This window comes from Macrobrachium rosenbergii, chromosome 52 (assembly GCF_040412425.1).
Source record: "Macrobrachium rosenbergii isolate ZJJX-2024 chromosome 52, ASM4041242v1, whole genome shotgun sequence".
Classification (NCBI taxonomy): domain Eukaryota; kingdom Metazoa; phylum Arthropoda; class Malacostraca; order Decapoda; family Palaemonidae; genus Macrobrachium; species Macrobrachium rosenbergii.
In genome coordinates this window covers 17,778,060-17,805,848 of record NC_089792.1, presented here as the reverse complement: position 1 = coordinate 17,805,848, position 27,789 = coordinate 17,778,060, and the positions used below count along the sequence as shown (strand labels likewise).

At 35.7% G+C, this 27,789-nt stretch overlaps 1 protein-coding gene across 1 annotated transcript in view; it reads left to right on the top strand.

The window, feature by feature from the left end:
• Positions 1-27,789, top strand: part of LOC136833864 ((E3-independent) E2 ubiquitin-conjugating enzyme UBE2O-like) — a 108,843-nt gene that overhangs the window by 29,844 nt on the left and 51,210 nt on the right. The window contains exons 2-5 of the mRNA XM_067096166.1: positions 550-708; positions 4,118-4,221; positions 8,029-8,213; positions 14,255-14,302. Of these exons, the coding sequence (XP_066952267.1) occupies positions 550-708; positions 4,118-4,221; positions 8,029-8,213; positions 14,255-14,302 (496 nt within the window). The remainder of the gene's footprint in view (positions 1-549; positions 709-4,117; positions 4,222-8,028; positions 8,214-14,254; positions 14,303-27,789) is intronic.

Sequence of the window (27,789 nt, the reverse complement as noted above, 5' to 3'; positions counted from 1 at the left end):
AACTGAAACATTCATGCCATAAAGTTGTATAGTTTACATTTATTTTGAATTCCAGTCTTTGTTGAATCTTTGAGCTATGAATAAATTGGTAACGATGATGTCTTCCAGAAAAATTATTTTTTTTTTACTTGGTTTACAATGTAATTTGAATCATTTTGTTTTTATAAATGTGTATAGAAGATTTTATGCTGTATACATATAAAAATTTATTGAAATTTTTATATGGAGTGTAGAAGGGCATCCATCTTTAAAACATCTTCCAAAATAAGTTAGAAATGGGCTGTTCATTGAATGTTGGACATACCTGGAAAAGGCTTGGTAAAAACAGCAACCCTGAATAGGGATTAAACTGCACAGATGATGAAAATATATTTTTCTGTTTTTTGAAAATCATAATACTGCACTTATATCTGTCTAATTCCTGTTACTGTCATTGTAAAAGTAATTCAGATATCAGATTGTTGAAAGGACAGTGTATGTATCGATAATTGATGTATAAAATATTTACACCATGTTTATGGTCAATTTTTCTTTTTTAATTTTTCTCAGGATTCTGAGTTTCGTCGCTATGATTTTTATCCTGGCCAGCAGCTAGTTGGTACAGCTAGAGTTTTTGAAGAAGTAGAATGGATCCACAAAACAAGGGAAATGGAGACTGCCCTTTCCAAGCCATATAAACAAATCAAAGTCACCGTAGAACAAGTTCAGGTATGAAAGATCTATGTACTTGATTGCTATTTTGGCTAATGTCTTATTATTTTTTTTTTTTTTCAGTGAATTGAAAACCTTTTTCTTTACTGTTGTCTTTTATGCTTGGTTAAAGCAATAGACTGAAAGTTGAACATCCATATGTCACAGATAAAGCAACAGTTTTAAAAGTCGATGAGACATTACCCATTTGGAAGACCCCATCTCAAGACCCCATCTCACTTACTGAAATAGTTGGTGGTTATTATCCAACCTTATATGTTACAATATTTTGTCTTGTCTAATTGTCACTAACCTTGATACTTAGTGTCAGAATGTATCTGGTTGTGAAATTCTGGAGTAGTTTATAGTTTAATCAGCATGTAAGTTTTGTCAAAAAACGATTGAACATTGTGATTTTTGTCTGTAAGGCGTATTTCATCAGTTAACCCTTAAACGCCTACTGGACGATCATACGTCGACTAAAATTGTCTGTTGGGTGTCAAGTGGACGCACGGGAACGTCGACTACAAAAATTTCAACCTTCGGTCAACTTTGACTCGACCGAAATGGTCGAAAAACGCAGTTGTAAGCTAAAACTCTTACATTCTAGTAATATTCAATCATGTACCTTCATTTTGCAACAAATTGGAAGTCTCTAGCACAATATTTCGATTTATGGTGAATTTTTGAAAAAAACTTTTTCCTTACGCCCGCGCGGTAACTCGGCCGAAAATTTCAGAAATTCTTTTGTCATTTTGTCGTAATTTTTGCACTGTTTTATATTAGCCGTTACATAAAGTTTTTTATATGAAAATGTGTGCAATTTCATGTAAAATACAGCAAATACAACCCATGGTTGTAGCTTTTATCAGTTTGGAAATATTTTCATATAAACTGCCAAAATTTCAACCTTTGGTCAACTTTGACTCGAACGAAATGGTAAAAAAAACGCAATTGTAAGCTAAAACTCTTACATTCTAGTAATATTCAATCATTTACCTTCATTTTGCAACAAATTGGAAGTCTCTAGCACAATATTTCGATTTATGGTGAATTTTTGAAAAACTTTTTTCCTTACGTCCGCCAGAAATTCTTTCATCACGTTGTCGTAATGTTTGCACCGTTTTATATTAGTCGTTACTTAAAGTTTTATATATGGAAATGTGCGCAATTTCATGTAGAATACAACAGAAAATAACTCATGGTTGTAGCTTTTATCAGTTTTGAAATATTTTCATATAAATCCCGATAACTGCCAAAATTTCAACCTTCGGTCAACTTTAACTCGACCAAAATGGTAAAAAACGCAATTATAAGCTAAAACTCTTACATTCTAGTAATATTCAATCATGTACCTTCATTTTGCAACAAACTGGAAGTCTCTAGCGCAATATTTCGATTTATGGTGAATTTCTGAAAAAAAACTTTTCCTTGCGTCTGCGTGGTAACTCGCCAAACATCTCAGAAATTCTTTAAATCACGTTGTCGTAATGTTTGCATCGTTTACATTAGTCGTTACATAAACTTTTATATATGAAAATGTGCGCAATTTCATGTAGAATACAACAGAAAATAGCTCATGGTTGTAGCTTTTATCAGTTTTGAAATATTTTCACATAAATCATGATACCTGCCAAAATTTCAACCTTCGGTCAACTTTAACTCGACCGAAATGGTAAAAAAACGCGATTGTAAGCTAAAACTCTTACATTCTAGTAATATTCATTCATTTACCTTCATTTTGCAATAAATTGGAAGTCTCTAGCACAATATTTCGATTTATGGTGAATTTTTGAAAAAAACATTTTCCTTACGTCCGCGCGGTAACTCGGCCGAACATCTCAGAAATTCTTTCGTCACATTGTCGTAAAATTTTGCACCGTTTTATATTAGTCGTTACATAAAGTTTTATATATGAAAATGTGCGCAATTTCATGTACAATAGAACAGAAAATAACTCATGGTTGTAGCTTTTATCAGTTTTGAAATATATTCATATAAATTACGATAAATAGAAAAAATTGATTTTCGGTCAACTTTAACTCGACCGAAATGGTCGAAAACTGCAATTGTAAGCTAAAACACTTACAGTCTAGTAATATTCAATCAATTAGCTTCATTTTTCAACAAACGGGAAGTCTCTAGCACAATATTTCGATTTATGGTGAATTTTTGAAAAACATTTTTTACGCCCACTCGTTACTTAATTCATGCATCATTTTGTGATAATATTTTCTCTGTGTTGCTTTGATCATTTTACAATTTGTTATATACCAAAATCATCGCAATTTAGTGTACAATACAAAGAAAAAAAAATAACCATTTAGCTCTAACCGTTTTGCTCACAGCGCGATTTGTATAAAATTATATATGAACATTTTTTTTTGCGCTGTCATATATTTCAATATTTATATATGACAATGATATTTTTTTTATTTCTGATGGTTGCATACTAAACTTCAGGCAATGACAAAAAAAGGAGCCAAAAATGAACTCTTAATCTTAAAAACTAAGCGTGCTGTGATTTTTTGAAAAAACTTTTTTTCTGCTTCGGCGCTAGCTCCCGAACGCCGCCGGCATACGGGAGACGTTTTTGTAAATAGAGGCTCGGCGTTTAAGGGTTAATGGTAAAATTATTTTGTTATTTTCATCAGTTACAAGCAAATGTGCTCTTCATGGAACAATATCATATGGGTGCAGAACCAGCTGGTCTAACAATATTATGAATACATTTGTGATGTATTGTGACATATAATTCATATATTTTTGTAGAAGTGAAGTTTTGTGAAGGTTTGGTGCTGTCATAATATTTTAATCATGAAAGTAACTACATAGTCCTTAATGCAAGCTATTTTGTAGCATATCACCAGTCAGTATTTATATATTACTGTAAAGAAGAAGAAACAACAAAATTTTTAGAGGGGTCTACTCCGACCAAAAAGTGTATTTTTCTGGATGATAGTATCAAATCCCCTCAGCTCATATGATGCTTCCAGGATCTGGACTTCTGATAAATAAGAAGGATATTTAGTGTAGCTTAGACATGAAAGTTCAGTGATCTCACAGCTACCAGTCATTTTAGCTGGAGGTTGTAAAAGATAATGTTATCAAAAATCTGTTAAACTATTTTATATCTAAAATACTACACAGAAAATTGCAGAAGGTCTATTGCCAGACTATTGACAAGTGTAGTGGTATTGATAAAAGAATTATTATGAAATTAACTGTAAATAAATGTACAATTTAGCTAGAGATTGTTAAAGAGAAAATTTGCCAATTATAAAAGTTGCATTAATTTATTTTATCTTTGTTCTGTACAGAAAATTACAGTGGCTTTTATTGCCAGAGTATTTACAGGTATAATGATACTGATAATTTTTTTTTTTATCAATCCATGAAATATCTATTATGTTCAATTATCCTTTAGGTTGTGCAGCTTGGAGTTCGATGGCAGTGTCGTGCATTTTCCAATGACCCTAATGTAGACAAAGAACAGCCAAAGTTCCTTGTTCAGGGAGAAGACTTGAAGAGGTGGGTGACTAGAGTATTTTCCAGCTGACGGTAATTTGCTGTGCTGAGGTTGATTGCAATTTTTAAACCCTCTTAAGGGAAGCTAATTATAGTTAGCCCTGACTGGTTATGTAATCAAAATGCGATAACAAATAAGTAAACACTTTTGGATTTTAGTTCATTCTCTGCAAAAACAAGGTAATCATTAAGGAAATTGAAAAAACTATTGTAGATTTTTAAACCTTTTTGTGTATTGATTCTTTAGATGTGTCAAAATTGTTATATAGTCAAGAATTAATGTGTAGTTTCCTTGTTAAAATTACATAGCCTGAAATATTATTTATTATTCTCAATCACTGGCTCTACAGTTATGCTGAATTCAGTAAGTTTCCATATTGAGGATATTGATAAAATTCCTTTGGCATGTGAAAATGTGTATAAGGCTCGTGTAATAACAGTGTACCTAGATTTGTTCTTGTGAGAATGCAGACCTTCGTTTTTGTATGAGTACCTTCAGTAGAAGCTGGTTTGGTAATTGAAGCTTTTGGGTGAATAAGTTGAGTAACCATCCAATCGTGTGCCCACATACCCTCACTTTTTCTTTGGATGCTGTCATGTCAGCACCTCTTCTTCTCCTGCTGTTTTTTTCCAATCTCTCCATGCTGTATGTGCTAAGGGAGGCTTGTCGATGTCTGTGCATGGTTTCTCGCGGCTCTCCATTTGTGATGGGTCTTGCTTGCTACTGATGAATGTCACTTGTATGCTCACTGGTCAGCTACCAAAACCTGTCACTCCTCCTCTTGCTATGCTTGCACTATTTCTGGTGTTTTCACCTAAATCCCAGGAGTTCTCTAGCCAGCACCAGACCTGTTGAGAGAGCCCTTTTTTGCCAAAGGCTCTCCATTTGGTTTTCCTGCTACTTCTAGGTTCCTACTCTGGCAGGGGACCCGCCTGTTGCATTTGTACTACTCATACAGTTTATGCTGTTTCACCTCCCAGATATCCACTTGGGTCTCTGCTGCAATTTCAGTGTCCTGCTATAAGGAAAGTGCTGAGTGAAAGGCATATGGAGTGGGAAGAAGCACTGCTGTTCTTTTTTTATGACTTCCTCTTTGTATCTTGAGCCTACTTTTTCTTCCACCTTTTGACCCTCATCCTTGTGTTTAGTCTTTGGACTTTGTGAGAAAGAGAACTCATAATTCTCCTCACTGTAAAAAGTCCAAGACCGAGGGGGAATTTCCTTTGGTTCACCCACCCATGAAGAAAGATATTCATGTGAACTGTGCTTGATTCACACCTGAATCTTGTGATCATAGTTTGGTTCTCTCCATGTCAACAGAACACTTGACCCCTGTCTCTTGAGAGTAATCTTCCAGTTGGGAAGGCAATTTTTTTTTTTATGTATAATGGTGGAGGGTCCTTCTCTGTTTGTAGTGGAAGTTGGTCATATAACTTTGGGATCATAACTGGTTAACCCCAACGCCTACTGGACGTATCATACGCCGACTAAAATTATCTGTTGGGTGTCAAGTGGACGCACCATATGGCCTATAGACTACAAAAATTTCAACCTTCGGTCAACTTTGACTCAACCGAAATGGTCGAAAAACGCAATTGTAAGCTAAAACTCTTACATTCTAGTAATATTCAATCATGTACCTTCATTTTGCAACAAATTGGAAGTCTCTAGCACAATATTTCGATTTATGGTGAATTTTGAAAAAACTTCTTCCTTACGCCGCACAGGTAAGTAACTCTGCTGAAAATTTCAGAAATTCTTTTGTCATTTTGTCGTAATTTTTGCACTGTTTTATATTAGCCGTTACATAAAGTTTTATATATGAAAATGTGCGCAATTTCATGTAAAATACAGCAAAATACAAGCGATGGTTGTAGCTTTTATCAGTTTGGAAATATTTTCATATAAACCACGATAACTGCCAAAATTTCAACCTTCGGTCAACTTTGACTCGACCGAAATGGTCAATAAACGCAATTGTAAGCTAAAACTCTTACATTCTAGTAATATTTAATCATTTGTCTTCATTTTGCAACAAATTGGAAGTCTCTAGCACAATAATTCGATTTATGGTGAATTTTTGAAAAAAATTTTTTCCTTACGTCTGCGCCAGAAATTCTTTCGTCACATTGTCGTAATGTTTGCACTGTTTTATACTAGTCGTTACATAAAATTTTATATATGGAAATGTGCGCAATTTCATGTAGAATACAACAGAAAATAACTCATGGTTGTAGCTTTTATCAGTTTTGAAATATTTTCATATAAATCACGATAACTGCCAAAATTTCAACCTTCGGTCAACTTTAACTTGACCGAAATGGTAAAAACGCAATTATAAGCTAAAACTCTTACATTCTAGTAATATTCAATCATGTAACTTCATTTTGCAACAAACTGGAAGTCTCTAGCACAATATTTCGATTTATGGTGAATTTCTGAAAAGAAAACTTTTCCTTACGCTCTCTAAATGCGTTACACGGCCGAACATCTCAGAAATTCTTTCACACGTTGTCGTAATGTTTGCATCGTTTTACATTAGTTGTTACATAAACTTTTATATATGAAAATGTGCGCAATTTCATGTAGAATACAACAGAAAATAACTCATGGTTGTAGCTTTTTCAGTTTGGAAATATTTTCACATAAATCACGATAACTGACAAAATTTCAACCTTCAGTCAACTTTAACTCGATCGAAATGCTCGAAAAATGCAATTGTAAGCTAAAACTCTTACATTCTAGTAATATTCAATCATTTGCCTTCATTTTTGCAATAAATTGGAAGTCTCTAGCACAATATTTCGATTTATGGTGAATTTTTAAAAACATTTTCCTTACGTCCGCTGCAACTCTGCCGAACATCTCAGAAATTCTTTTCACACGTTGTTGTAATGTTTTCACCGTTTTATATTAGTCGTTACATAAAGTTTTATATATGAATATGTGCGCAATTTCATGTACAATACAACAGAAAATAACTCATGGTTGTAGCTTTTATCAGTTTTGAAATATTTTCATATAAATCACGATAAATAGAAAAAATTCGACTTTCGTCAACTTTAACTCGACCGAAATGGTCGAGAACTGCAATTGTAAGCTAAAAACTTACAGTCTAGTAATATTGAATCGATTAGCTTCAATTTTCAACAAACAGGAAGTCTCTAGCACAATATTTTGATTTATGGTGAATTTTGAAAAAACATTTTTTTACATCCGTATGTTATTTAATTCATGCATCACTTTGTGATAATATTTTCTTTGTGTTGCTTTGATCGTTTTACAATTTGTTATATACCAAAATCATCGCAATTTAGTGTACAATACAAAGAAAAAAAAATAACCCGTTAGCTTTAACCGTTTTGCTCACAGCGCAATTTGTATAAAATTATATATAAAAAATTATTTTTGCGCTGTCATATATTTCAATATTTATATATGATAATGATATTGTTTTTCATTTCTGATGGTTGCATACTAAACTTCAGGCAATGACAAAAAAAAAGCAGCCAAAATGAACTCTTAATCTTAAAAACTAAGCATGCTGTGATTTTTTGAAAAACTTTTTTTCCGCTTCAGCGCTAACTCCCAACGCCGCCGCATACGGGAGACGTTTTTGTAAATAGAGGCTCGGCGTTAGAGGGTTAAGAGCTCAGTACAGTATCTTTAATTTTTAATGGTTTACTTTATCAGTGAGTGGTTGAGCAAGTCAATATTTTTGTGTACTGTATACTATATTAAACAAGTAAAGTATAAAAAAACGAATATTTCCATTAATTTTACTTTTTTATTAAAATTAATTTTTCCAGGGTGAAGATGTTAAATGTATTTGAGCCATGCACACTGCAGTTGGGCGATCGAAATTATTATATACTCAGAGAGGGAGATACAATAATGACCAGAGACCAGTGGAGGCGGCTAATGGCTGGTCAGCTCACGTCAGACCACACTAATCCTTGTCCATTAAGACCAAGACCAGCAAAAAATAAGTCAAGTAAGTTGCTCTGGTAAATCAATGTAAGACTCAGTGTCCATTTTAGTATTTATATATTCAGCAAATGGTTTCATTCTGACTTTTTAACAAATTATTTACCGCTCAACTTCTGAATGTTGGCATTAGTGGTTGTATTGGTTAACGTGAGGCAGCATTTGCAAGTCTTGTTGATTCTCATGGTATTATGTTTGTAACTACATCTCATCGGACTTGGGTATTTAGCTCTGAAATTTTTTATGTGCAGTGGTGTGGCAATTCTGCAGAAGTAAAGTTTTACATTAGGGGTTTGTTCTTATGCAGAAACCAAACCTTTAGTTTTTGAGAGGAATCATACAATATAAAAGTGGTGAATTAGTGGGACCTTTCCATTTATTGTTAAAGGTAGTTATGATTCTGAATACAAAATGCAATAGATTATTGGAAATATGGAAGATAATTTTTCAGTTGTTCTAGGTACCAAAATTTCCATTGATATTTAGAGAGAAGGAGACTTGGGTGAAGTTAACAAAATTTGTATGACATTGTGAATGAAATTTTCCCCTAGTCACTGTGTTTAGTGTTGTTATAATAATTTTTATAAGGTTTCTATAACAAATACCATTATATAGTTGTTCATGTAGGCCAGATGTAGTAATAGAAGTGCCTTGATCCAAATTGTGCACATAGTTTTTTGCAATGTATTTTGTTGCAAGATTATACTGATTGTCAGTGGATTGCAATATATTTTGGATAGGGTGTGTCAGTAATAATACCAGAAGAAGAAAGACAGCACTGGATGGAACTATTTTGTGAGGTCATGAATGAGAGATATGATGGCAATAATTTGATTGGTATACCAGAAACTGAAGATCTGAATATAGTAATGAACAAATTTCCTGATTAGGAAATGGAATTAGTAATACAGAAACTTGGGAGGGCAAAGCCTCAGGCTGTGGTGGGATCACCGGTGAAATAATCTTAGCTGAAAAGTAAATGCCATATCACTTACCACTAGACTGTTTCGCAGAATATGGAATGAGAAACCAAACCTAATGACAGGAATTTGAAAGTCTTAGCAAATAAAGGGAACCTGACTAAATGTGCTGATTTTAGAGGCATTGCATTTATGTTGGTCTTGTTGAAAATTACTCTTCAACATCTTTATCCTGAACAGACTGAAGGAAGAAAATGAAGAAGCTGGTTTTAAAGAAGACAAGAGTTACACTGATCAAATATCGTGCTAAGATATATTTTGCAGCTTTTCACATATGTTTGCATTCCTTTTGGAACAAATTACAAATTATAAAAGTAATTTGTATTTTTGGTAGGGTACAAACCTACGCTCTAATGAGGGTAGTTTTTACACCCCTCAGCCACCCCTCTGATAGTTGATCTATCTCCAGTGAGACTGGTAGATGGGGCCTCTGGCTGATTCAAACAATGGAAGAGGCAGGGCGAGTGGGGCCATGTCAGGCTGTAGGCCTTGTCGATAGGATTGTGTTTTTAAGTCAAGACAGCTCCTTGCACTGAGAAACTCCATTTATGAAAAGGTATGTTGTATCCTAGGAAAAATACAAATTTTAGAATTTTTAATTTCTCTGAAGAATGATATCCAATACAGGTTCCCTTGAGTTGGAGTATAGTTAAAGACTAGGAAAGGCAAATCAAACAGTGGGCAGGCCGAATAAGATTTCCAAATTGAATACAGTAGACTGGAATTTCTTTGGAAAGTAAAATTATGTACTAATCTAGAACAATCTGTATTGCTGTATGGACATGATTATTATGACAGGGAAACTGTATCTAACAAATTTTGTTGTTTTGTAAAAAGAGCTTTAAGAAGACTTCTGCGAGTCAGGTGGCAGAATAAAATGAGAAATTAGACAATTAAGGGAAATTATGGTAGTACCATATATATATATATACTGTATATATGAGGTAATGATGAATGGGAGGTAAAGAGGGCTCAGATATGTCCTGGATCATACAGCCCAGGGAGAATAGTCCTTGACAGTCTCAGCTGTACTTCTCAAATAGTTAAGCAAGGTATCAACAGAGAGGTTGGGTAAGACCTAAAACAGCCCACTTGGATGAGAACTATGAGAAAGGAAATTTGAGATGCATTGGAGATGCATAAAGATTTGTAGAGTGTAAGCACAGGAAAGACAAGAGTGGTAGGATCTTACAGAAGGTGATAATGATTGCTCAAATAGTTAAGCAGTAGGTATCTAAACTGACTTGTGCTTGGTTGTTTAGGTAAAGTATATATGACACAGCAGACCACTCCATATTGTCTTAGGTCATCATGTGTAATTTTCATTAAAGTTCAAGATAAAGGTTGAAGATTTTTGAGTGTTAATGGAAAAGGATTCTACTTGGAATGTGTGTAGGCTGCACTTCTTGTTTGTTAATTAGGTTAATATAATGTGACCTCATTAGTACACAAATACAAAGTTTTGTCTGCTTTGATAAGTTTCAAACTGTTTAGACAAATTATACAAATTGATGGACAAGCAGCTGCTATTTGTGGTAGCTGGATAATTGTAAAGGTCATGTTAAGTTGCCTTACATACGATGGTAATCACACAATTTTTTCACACCATGAGCTGTGCCAGTATCTTAGCTTGTGTATCATGGGCTCAACCATTTTATGTTTAAAGTTCTGTTGTTGAGGCATGCTAAAGCACACTTTCTTTTGCCAGTTCCATGTATTTCAAAAAGGTTTGTTGGAATGGGTGTTTAGCAATCAAAAGGTACTTTATTTATTTTTAAGAATTGCTCTTCCATTATTTTTCTTTTGTTGTGTGATCACCTTTTATATATTATAAATCATTCATTATTTTCCAAACCTAGTTGATGAGCAGGTCTTGGAGGGCTTGTTTCACCTTATATGGTGCATTTTGTGTTTTTGATATTCTCTAAAAGAGTAGAAATGAACTCTGGCATGCAACTAATGGTAATTAAAAAAAATCTGAGACAGTTAGGCCTTAATGCTAAGATAATTAGGCTTATATTACCTTTGGTAATATACTCCAAGTAAGGTTCTATTTCTCTGTCTAAACCTTACATACAAGGTTTTACAAGCCTATATTTATCTACTACCACAGAATTCAAAATGCACTGCTTTTGGTTGTAGGATAGGGCTTTCTATTTATCCTCAGAAGAATTATGAGTCTGACTGTCATGAAATTTTGCATGAAGTATTAAAGTAGTAAATTGTGCTAGTATTGAGGTACCACGTATAGTGTGCTTTGGGTTACACACTTGTAGATGCCACTATAAAAGCACTTTTTATTCATCTTTGGTGGCTGTAACTCTGGCATTATTTTTCTTCTAGAAACAAAGATAAATAATGGAAATTATAATTTTGTTTTATGTAATAAAAATGACCTTACTAAGGGTGCTGATGCTATTATTGATCATACTGCTGTGCAGTTTCCACTACTGCTTTTGAAGATAGTATTGCAGGTTGTTGTGGTTTGTTTCTTTATGGAAAATTAAATAGTAGTTCATTCTATAAACCCTCCTCATCACCTTCATTTTGATTAAGATGTAAACAAAACTGTTTATCAACTTCCCCACCAGTAGAAGGTGACTTTCCTGGAAATGACTGAATCCATATGCAAACATTTGTGTTAATCTGTTAATACAGTAGCAAATTGTCAGAGGAGTTTGGCTTTAAATTTTATGTATCTAAAACTCTTTCCAAGAGAGTAGTTCAAAAGTAGAGATATCACCTCTAAAGTGCTTTAACCCTTTTGAGATTTTAGGGGCCACAAGTGTGCCTATGACAAAGCACACTGACTGATTATGAATATGGCATTGTTTTCTTTTATTGCTCAATGTGGATTTAATTTTCATGGTATGCAGGTGGTATGGTGTAATATACCTTTACTTTATTGAAGTACAATTAGAAGTAAAGAAGTCAAGATGACTCGTGTTTGCAAGCTTCACAGCATGAACTGCAGCTGTTATTTCTGTAGTCAATATATAGATGCAGTGTCAAATCATTTTGTAAATTATATGCCATCTTTGTATACAAAGCATGTACTGTATAACTCCATATTCTGGCTCTATTTTCACTGTCTGAATTCTTAGGTTGAATTGTTGATTTAGAGCAGCAGGATGTTTCAAGAACAAACTGTGGTGAAAATGATAGTAATCTAGTTTACAGATATTTTTCCTCCGAATACCAATGCATCATCCTCAGATCTTGCAACCTGAAATGTTAGCTGGGTGGTATCACTGCTGGCTTTTCCAATGCTGTGGTTCTGGATGTAAATCTCACTCATAGCATGATATGTTATTACTGTGCCACTGTGCAAAGAACCTTACTTTCTCTGTGAGCTATGTTAAAGGGGCCTTGGGAGACATGCAGAGGTTTTGTTAACGAGTCATCATCAGCCATTTGCCTGATTCCTTTATGTCCACATGGATGGAGAGGGACTCCTACATACAGTATTTTCAATTGCTAGGAAACTGCAAACCATTCAGAACTGAACTGTAAACCTTTGAAAGGTATCAAGAACCTTGTACCAAACATGTCCGCCCCAAGAATTGTAAGGTTGGATTTGCAGGGGAGCTTTTTCAGTTGCACAGTACAATGTAATCCAAGCTCCTATCATCTATTCTTCAAGGGAAGTTTGTTTCAGTTAACATACACACCTTCAGTGGGTGATGTTCTAAAATCCCCCATGCATAATTGAAGGCCTATATTGTGAATTACTTGTAACGTTCAGTCTTGACTGATAAGCTGTTGTGTATATTTGACATGACTCTACCACGTTGACTTATCATTAAACATCATACTAAAAATTCCACCTCTTTAGCATAAGATAAGGTTACAATTTAATCCTTTGACCTTCCAATGACATCAAATGCCATCATCCTATTCTCAACCCTTGAGATTGTAGTGATGTTAAATGACATCATCTGGTAAATTTCAGTTGATAATGTCATTTCTCTTAGTAACAGTGGAGCCTATTCTGATGCAGTGGCCAAGATATTTTAAACCATGATAGATATACATGTATGGTGATACTTTTGGTAATCCTCAGCTGATTTTCTGGGAGGTAAAGATGAAATTCATTCACGTGTTATTTTTTAATAGAGTTGGAAGTTTAATCATGTATAACAATCTTCATTTATCCATCATTAATCTATTTTATCAGCATTTAAGTTGAATTAAATTCAGTTTAATTTAAACAGGGTGCATCATTCATATTGGTCCCAGTGTCTGTGCTTTGGCCATAAACTCTTCACATCAATCCATCTGTGCTTTGGCCATAAACACTTCACATCAATCCACCACAACAGCACATACCACCTCCTTATCATCGCTGTTATTTCTTCTCAGGTCTTGGAAATCCTTACTCATTTTCATTTTTCAGTCCCAAGCATCTCATGTGAAACCATTTGTCAATACAGTTTTGTGTTATGAAACAGTACAGTAACATTACTTGTTCACTAAGCCTTTCTAAGTACTTTTTCATATTCTTTCTTAGAAGCCACAAATATGAATATCGATAATTATGAGCATACCATGAAAATGGCATGTTCACTACAGAATTAGGTTATAGTGTCACTGTGTCCAAATGAAGAAGAAATGACAGTAATATTAAACAATTGTATGCCACTTTGTCATATAACATTATATTTAGCAGCATTAATTAATATGGAAAATGAACATATCACCCATGAAAATATCAACATTCTATATAAAAACCAAAGTAACATCGACATTTCATTATCAAAGGAATACTAAAACTGCTAGAAGTCTAAGTTTAAAAGTATTTCTAAGTCCATGGAAAGAGATCTTATGTGCATTATAAATTCCACATATATAAAGGCCATGAAACACTCCCATAAATATGTGGTATTTCAAATCAGTGTTCTACCCAAGAATGCTAGTGGACTTGATTATCCAGAAATATATCCTCCATATTAGCTGAAAGGTCATACACTTTCATAATTTGTCTGAAAACCTTATGTCAGCCTCTTGAATCATAAGGTGTTTTTATGGTTTCTTTTGTTATTTCAGTTTTTGTTGCTTTGCTTTGCAGAGAGAAAAGTGCGGTCAATTTTAGTTGGTGCTGAAAACACAGATGAAGGTATGCTAAAAAATGCTGTGCTTTGTTTTGATTTATCAGGTGTTGGCAACTGTGTGGTTTGGTTTTAGTTTTTGCATGGGTTGAGGTACACTAACAACTAGTTTTAAGCATTTTTCATTTATTTACTAGGGTCTTGAAGTTGTAATGGCATGGTAGATATTTGATAGTAATCTCACACTATGCCAGTTCTATTATATTTTATGTAGTCTTACCTGAAGAAGTGGACCTTTCAAAATAAGCAATTGGTTGGGAATTGGTAGTGAATAGTTATTATATGCCAGGTGCTCTTAATAGTTCAGTTATATACTTTTTAAAACCAGCAATGCTTCTGTCAGTTTTGATAGGATGCATATACTGTAGTGACATTCCTTTATCCATTTTTTGTTGCTGAATATTCATCACATTTTCAAAGTTTTTCTCATTTCATATCAATTTTGTATTACATATAAAATATGTTTTATATTCATTTTGTATAGAATTTATTTTATATTCATTGTATATTCCTTGTTACTTAGCTGTTTAACGTCAGGTATATGGATTTTTCACAGAACCAGATTGTAATTTATGCTGTTTTTACATTACTGTATTCAAAATTCAAAAAATTATTACTCATTTTTGTTAACAGATAGTTAGGGATCTGCCCCCCATGATAAGTCACCAGATCTTTTAAGTACAGTAATGATGATTTAACTTACATGGTACCCTATACAGGCAGTCCCCGGTTATCGGCGGGGTTCCGTTCTGAGGGTGTGATGATAACCGAAAATTGCTGGTTTTCAACAGTTTTCAGTGCTTATCAGCGCAAAACGCGCCGATTTTTGGTGATCGACGCCTCTGTTAAGGATGTATCAGCACCAATACCCAATTATCATCACTGATAAAAATCGGCGATTTTCGTTTAAAAATTGCCAATTTTCGTCGCTAATCACCGTTAACTGAGCCCGCCACTAACAGGGGACTGCCTGTACAGTATTTGTACAGGCAGTCCCCGGTTAAAAGCAGGGGGTTCCGTTCTGGCCGAAACCAAAAATCTGTGATAATAGCACTCCCAGTGCCAATAACCAAATATCGGTGCTCAGCGCTGCAGAGATTGGCGTTGCTAACCCGAGATTGGTGCCGCTCACCAGAGACTGGTGCTGAAAATCCAGTTAACGGCGTCACTAGACAAGCGCTCTAAAACCAGATCGCTGTTAACCGATGGTGCCAGTAAGCGGGGACTGCCTGTATTGCATAATGTAAAAAAATTCTATCTAAGGTAATTGATAGCAAATCTTAATCGGTATTTTCTAACTATCCTTCAGTTTAAAATATAAATTTGTCATTCAACTTCAGAGATATATTTGGAAAACTAATTGCTTCTAAAAATGCTTACAATGTAGTAACAATATTGTAAAGTATATCTTGACAAAAACATTGCTGATGGCAGTAGTTCTACCTACTTATGCCCACGAGATATGTAAAATACAAAACACTAATACAATATAAAAAAGACAGTAAATATATTTGTGTGTTTGTTATAGTGTAAGTTATGGCACACTGCACTAACTGTTCCCTAGTATTGTAGCATCTCTCTCTCTCTCTCTCTCTCTCTCTCTCTCTCTCTCTCTCTCTCTCGTTTGGCATTTGCTTACCTTTCACTCTCTCTCTAAGTTATTCTTCATAAAGATATTTTGATAGAGAGAAAGTTGAGTGAACCTAAAGTGAGTGCATAGTTGAACTTAATTTGCACATTTATGTATATGTGCACACATACTGAAAATATATATACAGGCAGTCCCTGGTTAACGGTGGACTCGGTTAACAGCGATCTGGTTTTATGGCGCTTGTCTAGCGACGAAAATTGGCCATTTTCGGCGCCGAAAATTGCCGATTTCCGCTTATCGGCGCCGATAATTGGGTATTGTCTCTGATACATACCTAACAGAGGCGCCGATAACCGAAAATTGGCACTTTTCGGCACCGATAACCGCCGAAAATCGTCGAAATCGCCGATTTTCGTTAGCGGCGATTGTCGGTTATCATCACACCCTCAGAAACGGAACCCCGCTGATAACCAGGGACTGCCTGTATATATAACTACATTACTGTGTTAGGTAAAATACTATACTGCATTTTTTCTTTCACTGTAAATCATTATCTGAATACCTTTATGGACAGAGTCAAACTTTAAACCCAAGAGGAGCCCAAAGGGAAATCAGCCTACAGAGAGACAAGTTATAGGAAAAGGTGATAAATAATTAAAAATAAGTGAATATAAAATGAAACCAAAACACCTGAATTCAGGAGACATCAGCAGAAGGCAGGACTGAATTTGCTCCTTGCTTAAACATTTGGAGATTAGAAGACTCCACAACTACATTAGGCAAAACTATTCCACATTTTAGTAGTAGCCAAAATAAAATTTGTATAAAATAGCCTAGTATTAAATCTGATTCAGTATACTAGAAAGTGACACACCTTTTGGAGCAGCAGCCCGCCAAGTATTGCGAGTAAAAACAGCTAGGTCAGGTAAAGAAGAGTGCAAAGGATGTTTCTTGTCATATTACACTTTATGCAACAAGCACAACGAGCTCACTTTACTTCTCTGTCACAAATCAAACATTAACAGTTGGCAAAGTAAACTTGATTGCTGAAATATATCTATCCAAGACTTTTAGATGCGAGTTAGTACTGTACCTGAAGACCACACTTAAGAACAATACTCCAAACAAGGGAAAAGAAAAAGAGGTTAAACACTTAGATAAAATAGCTTCATCACGAAATATTGGTGAACATCGCAATGTACCAAGATGTTTAGAAACAGAGAAAGCAATATTACATATATGCATCTCAAAATGACTAGAAACAGAGAAAGCAATATTACATATATGCATCTCAAAAGTCATTTTCTTATTTGGGGGAAGGCACAGCAAGTTCTTAGTTTGACACATTGCATGTAGACAGCCTTCTTACACACAATGAAAAATACATGTAACACATAATTACTGTATTAAGTACAATACTATACTGAATTAAATAGATGTCAATCAGTAGAAATGCTGTAATCTTATCTTGAAGGCAGTGAATGAAGTGTAGTGAGGCCCAAGAGGAATTTTGGTGACAGGATTTGTGGTGTGAGTCAGAATGGCCAAATTCTGTTATGTATTCAAACTCATGTGGTGTGGAGGTAGTATGATGAGGCTATTGCACTTCCTATAACCATGAACCTTAGAATTTCCGAGGACATGCTCACACAGTACAGTAAAACAAAGAACCATGGTGCAGACACTTAAAAAACATTAGGAACTTTTTATACATTTGATTAACAATAATTCCCTATGTTGGAGTACACAACGTGTCGTAGCATTTCAGAGCACTGCTTATACAATTACACAAAGAGGCTTAGCCCAATCACTCTAAATGATATTCATATGAGGAACTCTTTTTATACATTTGATTAATAGTGATTGCAGTAGTGTGATTTCCCATTCTAAAATACAATCACTTTAAAAAAAGTGATTGTCCATCCAAACATTTAAGCATCAAAAGATTGTTCCTTGAGATTATTAAGAACAGTATATCATATAATGAGAGAGTTGGATAATTTTGCTGTAAAGTGTGATGTAAAGCATGGATATGTGCTGGTACCTACATTAACAATTAACTGTCTTGTATTATCATTTTCTCATTGTCACAGCATTTAGTATTGGTGAGTTATAATGTAAAAGACTTAAGTGGAAGGGGATATGGGTAAGATGAGTGATATTTAAGATTCTTTTTGTTAATGTAACCGCTGTTCATCCTCAAAGGAGTTGCTCTCATGGTCCCTAGAGGACTCCCTAAGATAGACCAACCAGTTTCAAAGAATTCTCTCGGCCAGTATAGTGCACGTTGACACTTATTGAGTGTAGGACTCAAGAGAAGAGGGCTCTTTCTCCTGTCTACAGCGACTGCCTATTCTTAACCTGCGGATGTGGCAACAGCACATTGCATGTCAGCTATTGTTGTGTCAACCACGCACTCTGCGCTAGATTATTTACTCATTACTCTCCTGGTCTGCATGACTGTAAGACGCGTCATTCCTTTCGTCCAATTACAAGCCCCTAAATCATAATTTAGTTGTCATGGAAGTACCAAACTTAGAAGAAAGTTAAGAGCTTTAGTTTTAAGTCCCAGTGAAAAGTTTAGTTTAAAAAAAAACTTTTTTAGCTGGTAGCTTATTTCATGAAAGTCGGAAGCTGGTGCTGATAGCGGCGCCATCTCTTCGACAAGGTGAGAATTAGGTTTGGTTTTAGTGTTTACGGTGCATTCTTAGCCAATAAACAATGTTTAATTATATTTTGAAGTAATAATTTTAAAACAGTGTTGTTCTTGAAGATTATTGGTATATATGATTTTTTATATTAGTGTGTAGTTATCTTAGGCTGCTTAGTAGGTATGCTAGGCTACTTTGTTTTTGTTTTGATTAGTAGTAGCCTAACCATTCATATATGCTATGTACAGCCGTAACCTGCTTTTGACCGTGCTCAACTTCCAAACCTTGGTATTAATTTTAGTACTTAATTACCGAACTGAATAGTTTTTGTGATAATGTTCCCCAATTATCATTAATATCAGGGAACTTGTGTGTATCAGATTGTACGATGTTGTTCTTCACCAACCTACTTTTAGCAGGTATTGCTCCACCGACAGTGGTGTCACTGGGAAAACGTTTGTGATGTCTGTTTGCCTACATGATTATTAAACTTTTACATTTTCATATTCTGAACGGGCATTGAAATTGTACTTAATTTATATGTACCTAGCTTATTAAAAATTTTCCTTTGGCAAAATATTTTCGTTGAAATAGTACTTTCTTAGGTAGCCTATAGCTTTACCTGTGACTTGTGAGTAGCCTAGGCCTGGTAAACAAATTTTAATTATAGTATACAGTTAGCATGGGTAGCATAACTTTCAAGAATTTACTTTTAAGGTAAAATTTATGTAGTAATTATATAATTGACTACATGATTACTACTCAAGAAGTGCAATTGAAGCAGTAGGATCATTTAAATCAAATAATCACCTTGTCCAAAATTACAACGGAAATACATCAAAAATTACAAACGGCCTTCAAATTCAAATTTGTTGGATCCCAGCCCATGTAGGCATTGAGGGTAATGAGAAAGCAGATAAAGCTGCAAAATTGGCTTGTACAATCCCCAACTACTATGAAAGCACCCATATCAGACTGGCTAGCATCAAAACCCTTAATATATAGGGTATTGGCAAAATGATTGGACAAATATACCCCCACAAAACAAACTAAAACAAATTAAGAACGAAGTTAAAAATGGCATTCTTCTACCCAAAAGCAAAGAATCAATGAGGTTATTTTAACAAGACTCAGAATAGGACACTCCAGACTCACATGGTCATCTGATGTCAGCTCCGCACACAGACCCAATAACTTGTGAAAGATGTAACATCCCAGTAACAATCAAACACATCTTGATTGACTGTCCCAGATGGCATCATGAAAGAAAGACTTATTTACAAAATAGATCAATAAAGGATGTTCTAGCAGAAGGTAATAACTTTTCAATTGATAATATCATTCTCTTCCTAAGCAAAATTAAATTGATAAGTAAAATATAATTTCCCCCTTTTTTTTTTCTCTATTTTTTTTTCTTGATTATTTTTTCTAATTCCCCCTTTTTTTTTTTTATTTTTATTTATTTAGTTAACTACTTAATTTTTTTTATGTACTCTTTCCCCCTTTCTTTTCCCAGCCCGAGAAGAACCCTAAAAGAGTTCAGAGGTCTGGTTAAACAAATCATTTATAACTAACTAACTAACTATCTTAGAAGAAAAACCCGTTGTTATCAGGGCTAACAGTATAGAATAATATAGCTACATACTTGTTCCAAAGTTAACCTATTTTATATTATTTGTGCTAAAGTTAGTGCAAATAATTAGCACATCTAACATTTTGAGAGAATACAGTTAAGACAAAATTTATGGTAGTAATTATGAACACGGAAATACTACTGCCTTATTGATAACCATTGTCATAGCATTTTACTACAGCTACACACTTGTGACCAAGTTAGCTTGTAATATTATGAGTGTGCTGTCTATACAGTGATTATAGATGGTGAGTACTGTACCAAGTAGTTTCTGACAAAAACTTGTTCTTTATATCACTACAGGGCCACTATTATGCAAGACCCACAGATTACGTGTGCCACAGCAAATTGCTCAGTTTGCTTTTTGCCAGTGGGTATGGCCCATACCACCTGCCGTGAACATAAACCATGTAGGAATAAAGGGGAATATGGTTGGTCACCAGACGTTTTGTGATATGCTCTGGCAACAAGTTTTAAGAATGAAACAGCTCGCTTTAAGCTGTCTCATTGGGTCCTAGGTTTCAGTAAGAGTATGGGAGGCGGAGACTACTTCTTTCTGGCAAAACTCTGGCAGTGTATATTTCCCACCGTTTCCGAGCAGAACTCATGTTTGGGCCAAAACCCGAAAACATTGGATCCTAGTACCTCCCAGGTCAACCCCTCTGAAGGAGAAGAGGAATCTTACCTTGGGGATGTCCCTTTTATTAGTCATGAAGTGGATATTGCCACTGAAACTGCCCTGCTGAACCCGGAAGGACCAGGGACACAGCCTTCTGCTGTACATGAGAGAGATACCTCAAAAGGAAATCCGTCTCCCATGCAGCTATCAGATACTGAGGGGAATCTAATAGGATCCACCTAACCCTGTCATAGAGTGTCTGTATCTTCTGAGGGGTATAGTGATTCATTCAAGACTTTTGTTCTTTGGTTGCTGGGCAGTCACAGTACAGCTGCATGGCCACAATCGGATTGTGCAAGCTCCCCTAATAGGGATATACTGTTTACTGCATTTGCTGACTTCCTCAAGGAAATTATGAACAGTATCAAGGATGTCCTTGCTACTGAACATCATTATATCAGAGACATTATCCATGATTCCAAAGAGAAATCAGGTCAGTCTTGGACACCGAATTAGATGTAAGGTGTAAGAATTTCTAAGCCTTTAACAAAAAGATTAAAGTGGCTCCACAGTCTGCCAGGGCAGAGTTTGGTGTCAGAGCTCTGACTAGTAGCAATAATACTTACAGTTCAGGCTACAAAACTTCAAATCAAAAGATAGTAGGGGCTCCAGTAACCACCCCTGATGATACTGATAATCCTTGGCAAGATGCCTCAATGTGTATCTTTTCTCCTGATGGTAAATACCTTATTAATGAAAGGAAAACTGTGATTGCAGTTGAACATATAGAATTTCAAGACAGAGCAGTGTTTCCTAATACGGAATGGCGCCTGGTTCCTCCTTCAGTAGGCATTGAGAAACTGCCAAAGGAGATGGTTATCCCACCTACCAATATAGCATTGAAAACCATAGAAGAAACCCTTTACCAGGTTAATGGAAAATGGAGTTCTACATGTATTTGGGATAAGACCCAATATGCTCACCGGGTAGCTCCAGCCTTCTGTCCCTTCACCTTTAAAACAATTGCAGTAATTATATGAATGCAGATTCTCAGAATATTGTGATAACTGGGAAACAAGAGCCAGTGGCAGAATTAAAGCCATTTGTCTCTGTCATCCCGGTGTCTGATAATTCTACTAAGGAATGGGCAACACTTGTCCTTCCTTTTGAAAGGCAAAAGCTCCCACTGGACGTGGCTATTCAACCATTTTGGACCCCTATGAGAAAAATATCAGAGGTGACAGCCTTGGCTGAATTTTATGCCAGGCTCTACCTCCTCAGCATCACAACCTCTACTATATGATGGAAGTTGCCATTAGAAGGCTTACAGAATTGTACAAAACAATATTTGCTGTTGTTGCCAAATCACTTATGCGGACCCTGTGGGGAGCACACTATGATTTTCTAGAGTGTTGCATAAAGGCTTGAATGGAAACATTGGTGGGCTCCAATATGTCACCTCCCAGTGTAACCTCCTTATTACATTCCCCCCCCTTCTGTAAAGACCATTTTGAGGAGTCTGTTGTGGCTCAACTCAGTAAACAAGCCCGACAACAGAATTGTACAATATACACTCTCCTGGGAAAAGGGGAATCCGAGAAACAGAGGACTTGAGAGTTTTTCTTAAACCAAAGAAGTTTTGTTATGATTCAGATTCATATAAGCCTCCTGTCACCCCTAAAGGATTCTCTCAAAAACAGAAGGGACAACAGCAGCAAAAGCATCCCTTTCAAAGCATTCAAAGATGCTCTTACTGGGGAAAGGGAAAAGTACTTCCTGGAATGCCTATCAAAGGCAAAGGAAGAGGTGGAGCCCAGTAGGAATTTTAGGGTCAGGGTTCGTCTTCTACAGCATCACATGCAATGGAAGTCCTCCCCTTGGGGACGCAGTACAAGCATGCCCTGGGTTACAGCGTTACCTGGGTGCCATAAACGCCATCATTATTATGACCTGGTTTATGCCATTTTTTGGGTTACGGCGCACCGCTGGGAACAGAACCCCTGCTGCAAACTGGTGACTGCTTGTATTATCTTCAACTGGCTAAGGTGGAAATGGTCTCATTCCCCCCCTTTAAAGAGGTTTTTCCAAAACCAGACCCCCCTTACACGATTATAGTTAAAAGGCCCTTTAAAAATGAGCCATAAGAAACATACCAGTATATTGAAAGTTCAAATACCAAATTTCTTTAGTGTCCCCAAGAACGACTCTTGTGAACAGGGGGTGATCCTCAACCTATCAAAATTGAACAAACATTGTTTGCCACAAGTTTTGGATGACTACTGTTGCCCAAGTACGTTCAATCATTCCACAAGGGACCGGACCGTTTCTTATAGATCTGAAAGATGCATACTGGCACGTCCCTATCGCCATTCCCTTTCGCCCCTTCTTAGGGTTCCGGATAGGGAAGGAAACATGCAGATTCAAAGTCATGTCCTTTGGGCTAAACATCCTTTGGATGGTGCAAGCAAAGAAGTGGCACTTGTCTGCAGTTCACCTCACAGGGTTTCTCAATGTAATAGCAGACTCTCTATCAAGGGAAACAACAGCCTCGACCAAGTGGATGTTAGACTCACTCTTTTCAAATAATTGCGAACATGCTTCCACATCCAGAAATGGACCTGTTTGCCACATGTGAGAACCACCAACTTCCAGTGTATGTGTCTCCAAACCTGGACAATCAAAAAATAATGGAGGATGATATGTTTTTCCTCCATTGTTGTAGACCTTTTATAAGGTTTTGAACAAACACTCTAACCTTCAAAGGAACCGCACAACAGTCACAAATTGGCTGAACAGGCATTGGTTCCTATTACTTCAACAATGGGCGAAGAACTCCATACCATTACCGTCCACTGTTTTATCCCAGACAGTAGGAGGGAAAGCTGTCCACGTGTCCTTTCTGAGCCAAGACCTTCAGTTTTGGATGTTTCAAATTTTGTCTACCGTGAAAATTACTCACCCAGCATTGGTAGGTACCTAGTGCACAAACTATGGGCTCCATCTATTTGACAGTACCAGTCCGTATGGAAAGTATGGTCAGATTATATCCATTCAGAGAGCGCAGTTGAGATCTCTGTTGAAACACTTCTACATTTTCTTATATATCTTTGTGAAGACAAGTGCCTTGGTGTTACAACAATCATGGCATACAAGGCAGCATTGGTGGAGCCCTTGCTTTATGGATCTGGTATTGATTCAGATATAGAAATTGTTACTTCCCATCTCCAATCTTTTGCATTGCAAAGACCTGCTGCTGCAAGGCTTCCAATTACCTGGTCCCTAAATAAGGTGTTTAGGCTTCTGTCAACCCTGAGTACAGTGGGCCCAGTACAACTACAGTAAACCCCCAGTATTTGTGGGGGATGCATACCACAACCCCCCACAAATAGTTAAAACCCCCTTCTAAAAATGCTTATAACTGCCTATCTTGAAAGTTCAAATACCAAATGTATACTTACAGTATCATCCTACACCAAATATACCTTAAATTATTATCCTATTACTGTATTAATCGTTGAAATTATATTATTAATATCATTTCAAAGTAATCTTAAACATTAGTACCTTTAAAAATATACACATATACTTCTAACCCTTCCAGCAAAAACAGAGTGAGTTACCACTACGACTTAATTCAGCCTTGTGCTGGCACAGGTAAAAAGAGAGAGAGAGAGTGAGTGAGTTTATCTCTTTAATCTGTCGAGGAATGTTAATCCATTTCTCTTTCCTACCTGCTGGTATAGTGACTGACAACAAAAAAATTTATATGATTGTTTTTTGCCTTCCAAAGATGTATTACCTTTACTATACATTTTTAAAACACTATGAACACACACACACAAACAATACCAATTGGTTAAAGAGACTTACATTAGCAGTATTTCTTCCTGAGAGAGAAAGAGAGAGAGAGAGAGAGAGAGAGAGAGAGAGAGAGAGAGAGAAAGTTAAGTATATCTTAGCTTAACCAGACCACTCAGCTAATTAACAGCTCTTCTTTGGCCCGAATGACTAGATTTAATTTAATATGGCTAAGAACCAACTAGTTACCTAGCAATGGGACCTACAGCTTATTGTGGAAATCCGAACCACATTATGACGAGAAATGAATTTCTATCTCCAGAAATAAATTCCTCTAATTCTTCACTGGCCAGTCAGAGAGTCAAATAAACCAACATGCATGTATATCCAAGAGCTCTTACCCACTCCTCCAATGAAGAACTGGAAGAGAGAGAGAGAGAGAGAGAGAGAGAGAGAGAGAGAGAGAGAGAGAGCTGAACTAAGTTTCTCTTTATCTATCTGTCTATCCATTTCTCACATTCTACCCTTTGGCGAGAGAGAGAGAGAGCTAAGAAAGGAAGGAAGTGAGAAATGATTTGACCACAGAGTGCAATAACTTTACCCTTGCATCAGAAATATCAAGTAATTTGACATATTGACCCCCCCCCCAACCTTTGAGAAGACAGGGAAAGAATTTATATTGAAATAAAATCTTACTAATTCACTATATTTTCTTTACACTAATGTCAATATTTAATATTAATATTTGAAAATTAAAATAATATTAATTAATATTTGAAAATTAGTAATGTTAATATTAATATTGTATGAAAATTAGTAAATCATTTATTTATCATACAAAGCAAATAAACATACGTATGCATATCAGTTCTCTCATCTCAGTAAGAGAAAGAGAGAGAAACTGAGAAAGGAAGGGAGAAAGAGAGAGAGAGAGAAAATTATTGTTTTTTTATTTAATGTTATTATTTAATCTTATTAAACTAATATTGATATTTGAAAATTAGTACTGTAAATTATTACTTTATCATAAAATTTATATGTAGGTACAGTACAATATTTAGTCACGAAGGTGATATGAAAATACAGAGTATTGCTCTAAGAAAACATCAGTGAATGCATGCTTTTCCAGGTCTAATTTATAGATGCGAATACGTGGTGCTTACTGTACAACTCATATGCTGCAAAAGGCGATCTTCTTGACTGCTTTGGCATCAGGAGTTCTCTTAGTTTGGGACAACGCTACATCACTCAAACAGCTAACCATCATTTATTATTGTCCCTTGGCCCATCATTCCTGGCCAAGAATGAGAACCCTTTAAAGAGGAAATCTCCTATACTGATAAGGAAGCTCAATTTGTCAGACAAAACATTATGCCCTGTTCAGGCACTTAAGGTTTACCTAGAGGTCACGGCAAACATCCCAGAGGGTCCAATTTCCTACACCCTTGCACAAACAAACCACACTCTACATGGGCTGAGAATAATTTTAGTGTCCCTTATTAAAAAGGTAGACCCCCATTCCTTTTGTAAGTCGCATGCCATCCGGAAAGTAAGTACATCGTTGGCTTTCTTCAGAAATGTTTCTTTTGCCAAGTGTACTCACAAACTGAGCGTAAAGCTTTGGCTTAGTGTATTCTGTTGAAAGATTTCATATTTACTTATACGGAAGATCTTTTATAAAGTAATTAGTGATCACCAGCCTTTAGTAGAAATTTTCAATAGTCCAACAGCAAAATTAACAGTAAGGTTAGAAAGGTGGAATTTAAGATTAATGCTGCATGACTTCATAGTAATTTACGAGCCAGGGAAAAGCAATCCAGCTGATTATATGTCTAAGCATCCAGTTTCACAGCCCTCCTTAAACAAGGAAACAGAAACCGAGGAGTTTGTGAATTGCATTATGGCAAAAACAGTACCAAAATCCTTAAGTTCAAAGAAAGTTGAAATGGAAACCAAATTAGATAAGACTTTAGAGAAGGTCATAGAAGCTATTAAGACCAACAAATGGGATGATGAGAAAGAAAGAGAATGATAGGAGGTTCACAATGTTTTACAGGATTAGGCAAGAGCTTTCTTTATGTATGGACCATGGTATAGTTTTAATGGGATCAAGGATTGTCATTCCTTGTACATTAGAAGAGAAGGTGATAGACCTTGCTCATGTAGGACACCAAGGCATTGTTAAAACCAAGCAGCTATTAAGAGAAAAGGTTTGGTTTCCAGAGATGGATGATAAGGTACAGCAGAGAGTGAAGAATTGTCTCCCATGTCAGGCATGCACACATGAAGACAAGAGAGAGAATTTGTTTCCCTCAGTACTTCCAGATGGAGCATGGGAAGAAATTTCTGTTGATTTCTGTAGGCCAGTTCACCCATCACAGGAATATTTACCCTTAGTTACTGATGATTATAGTAGGTACCCAGTTGTTGAAGTGGTAAAGTCTATGGCATCAACCAAGTGTTACCAGCATTAGAGAGAATTTTTAGTATTTTTGGGGTTCCCAAGGTGTTGAAAAGTGACAATGGTCCTCCTTTTCAAGGTTCTGACTTTAAAAATTTTAGTGAGGAACAAGGTTTTCACCATAGGAAAATAACACCATTATGGCTGCAAGCCAATGGAGAGGTAGAAAGGTTTATGCAAACCATTTTAAAGGCTGTCAGGACCTCTCAGTGTCAAAATATGAATTGGAAAAGTAATTTGAGTTTATTTCTTAAGAACTACTGAGTCACACCTCATAGCACAACAAAATAGGGTCCAGGATTGTAATGTTTAAAAGAAGTTTTAGAACATCCTTACCAGAACCAGTAAATGTAGATGATGAGTTTAACATTGAGAAAGCTGATGCTAGTGGAAAGATTAAAATGAAGAAAGATTTTGAAAAAAAGAAAAGGGAATGTCATAGAGATATTAATGTAGGAGATAAAGTTTTAGTTAAAAACAGTGTTAAGGGTAAGCTTCAACCTCCATTTTTACCTGATCCTCATACTGTAGTGTCAGAGAATAATACAATGATAACAGCTGAATATAATGGGAGGAAAGTAACTAGAAATTCATCTTTTTTTTAAATTGCTGTCTCCTGACATCTACCAAGCAAAACCTAGTCTTGTTGATAACCCTCAAATGTGTGATAATAATGTACCATCACCTTGTTATAAGCGAACTCAGAGAGAAAAGTGAAACCACATTGTTTGAAAGAATATGT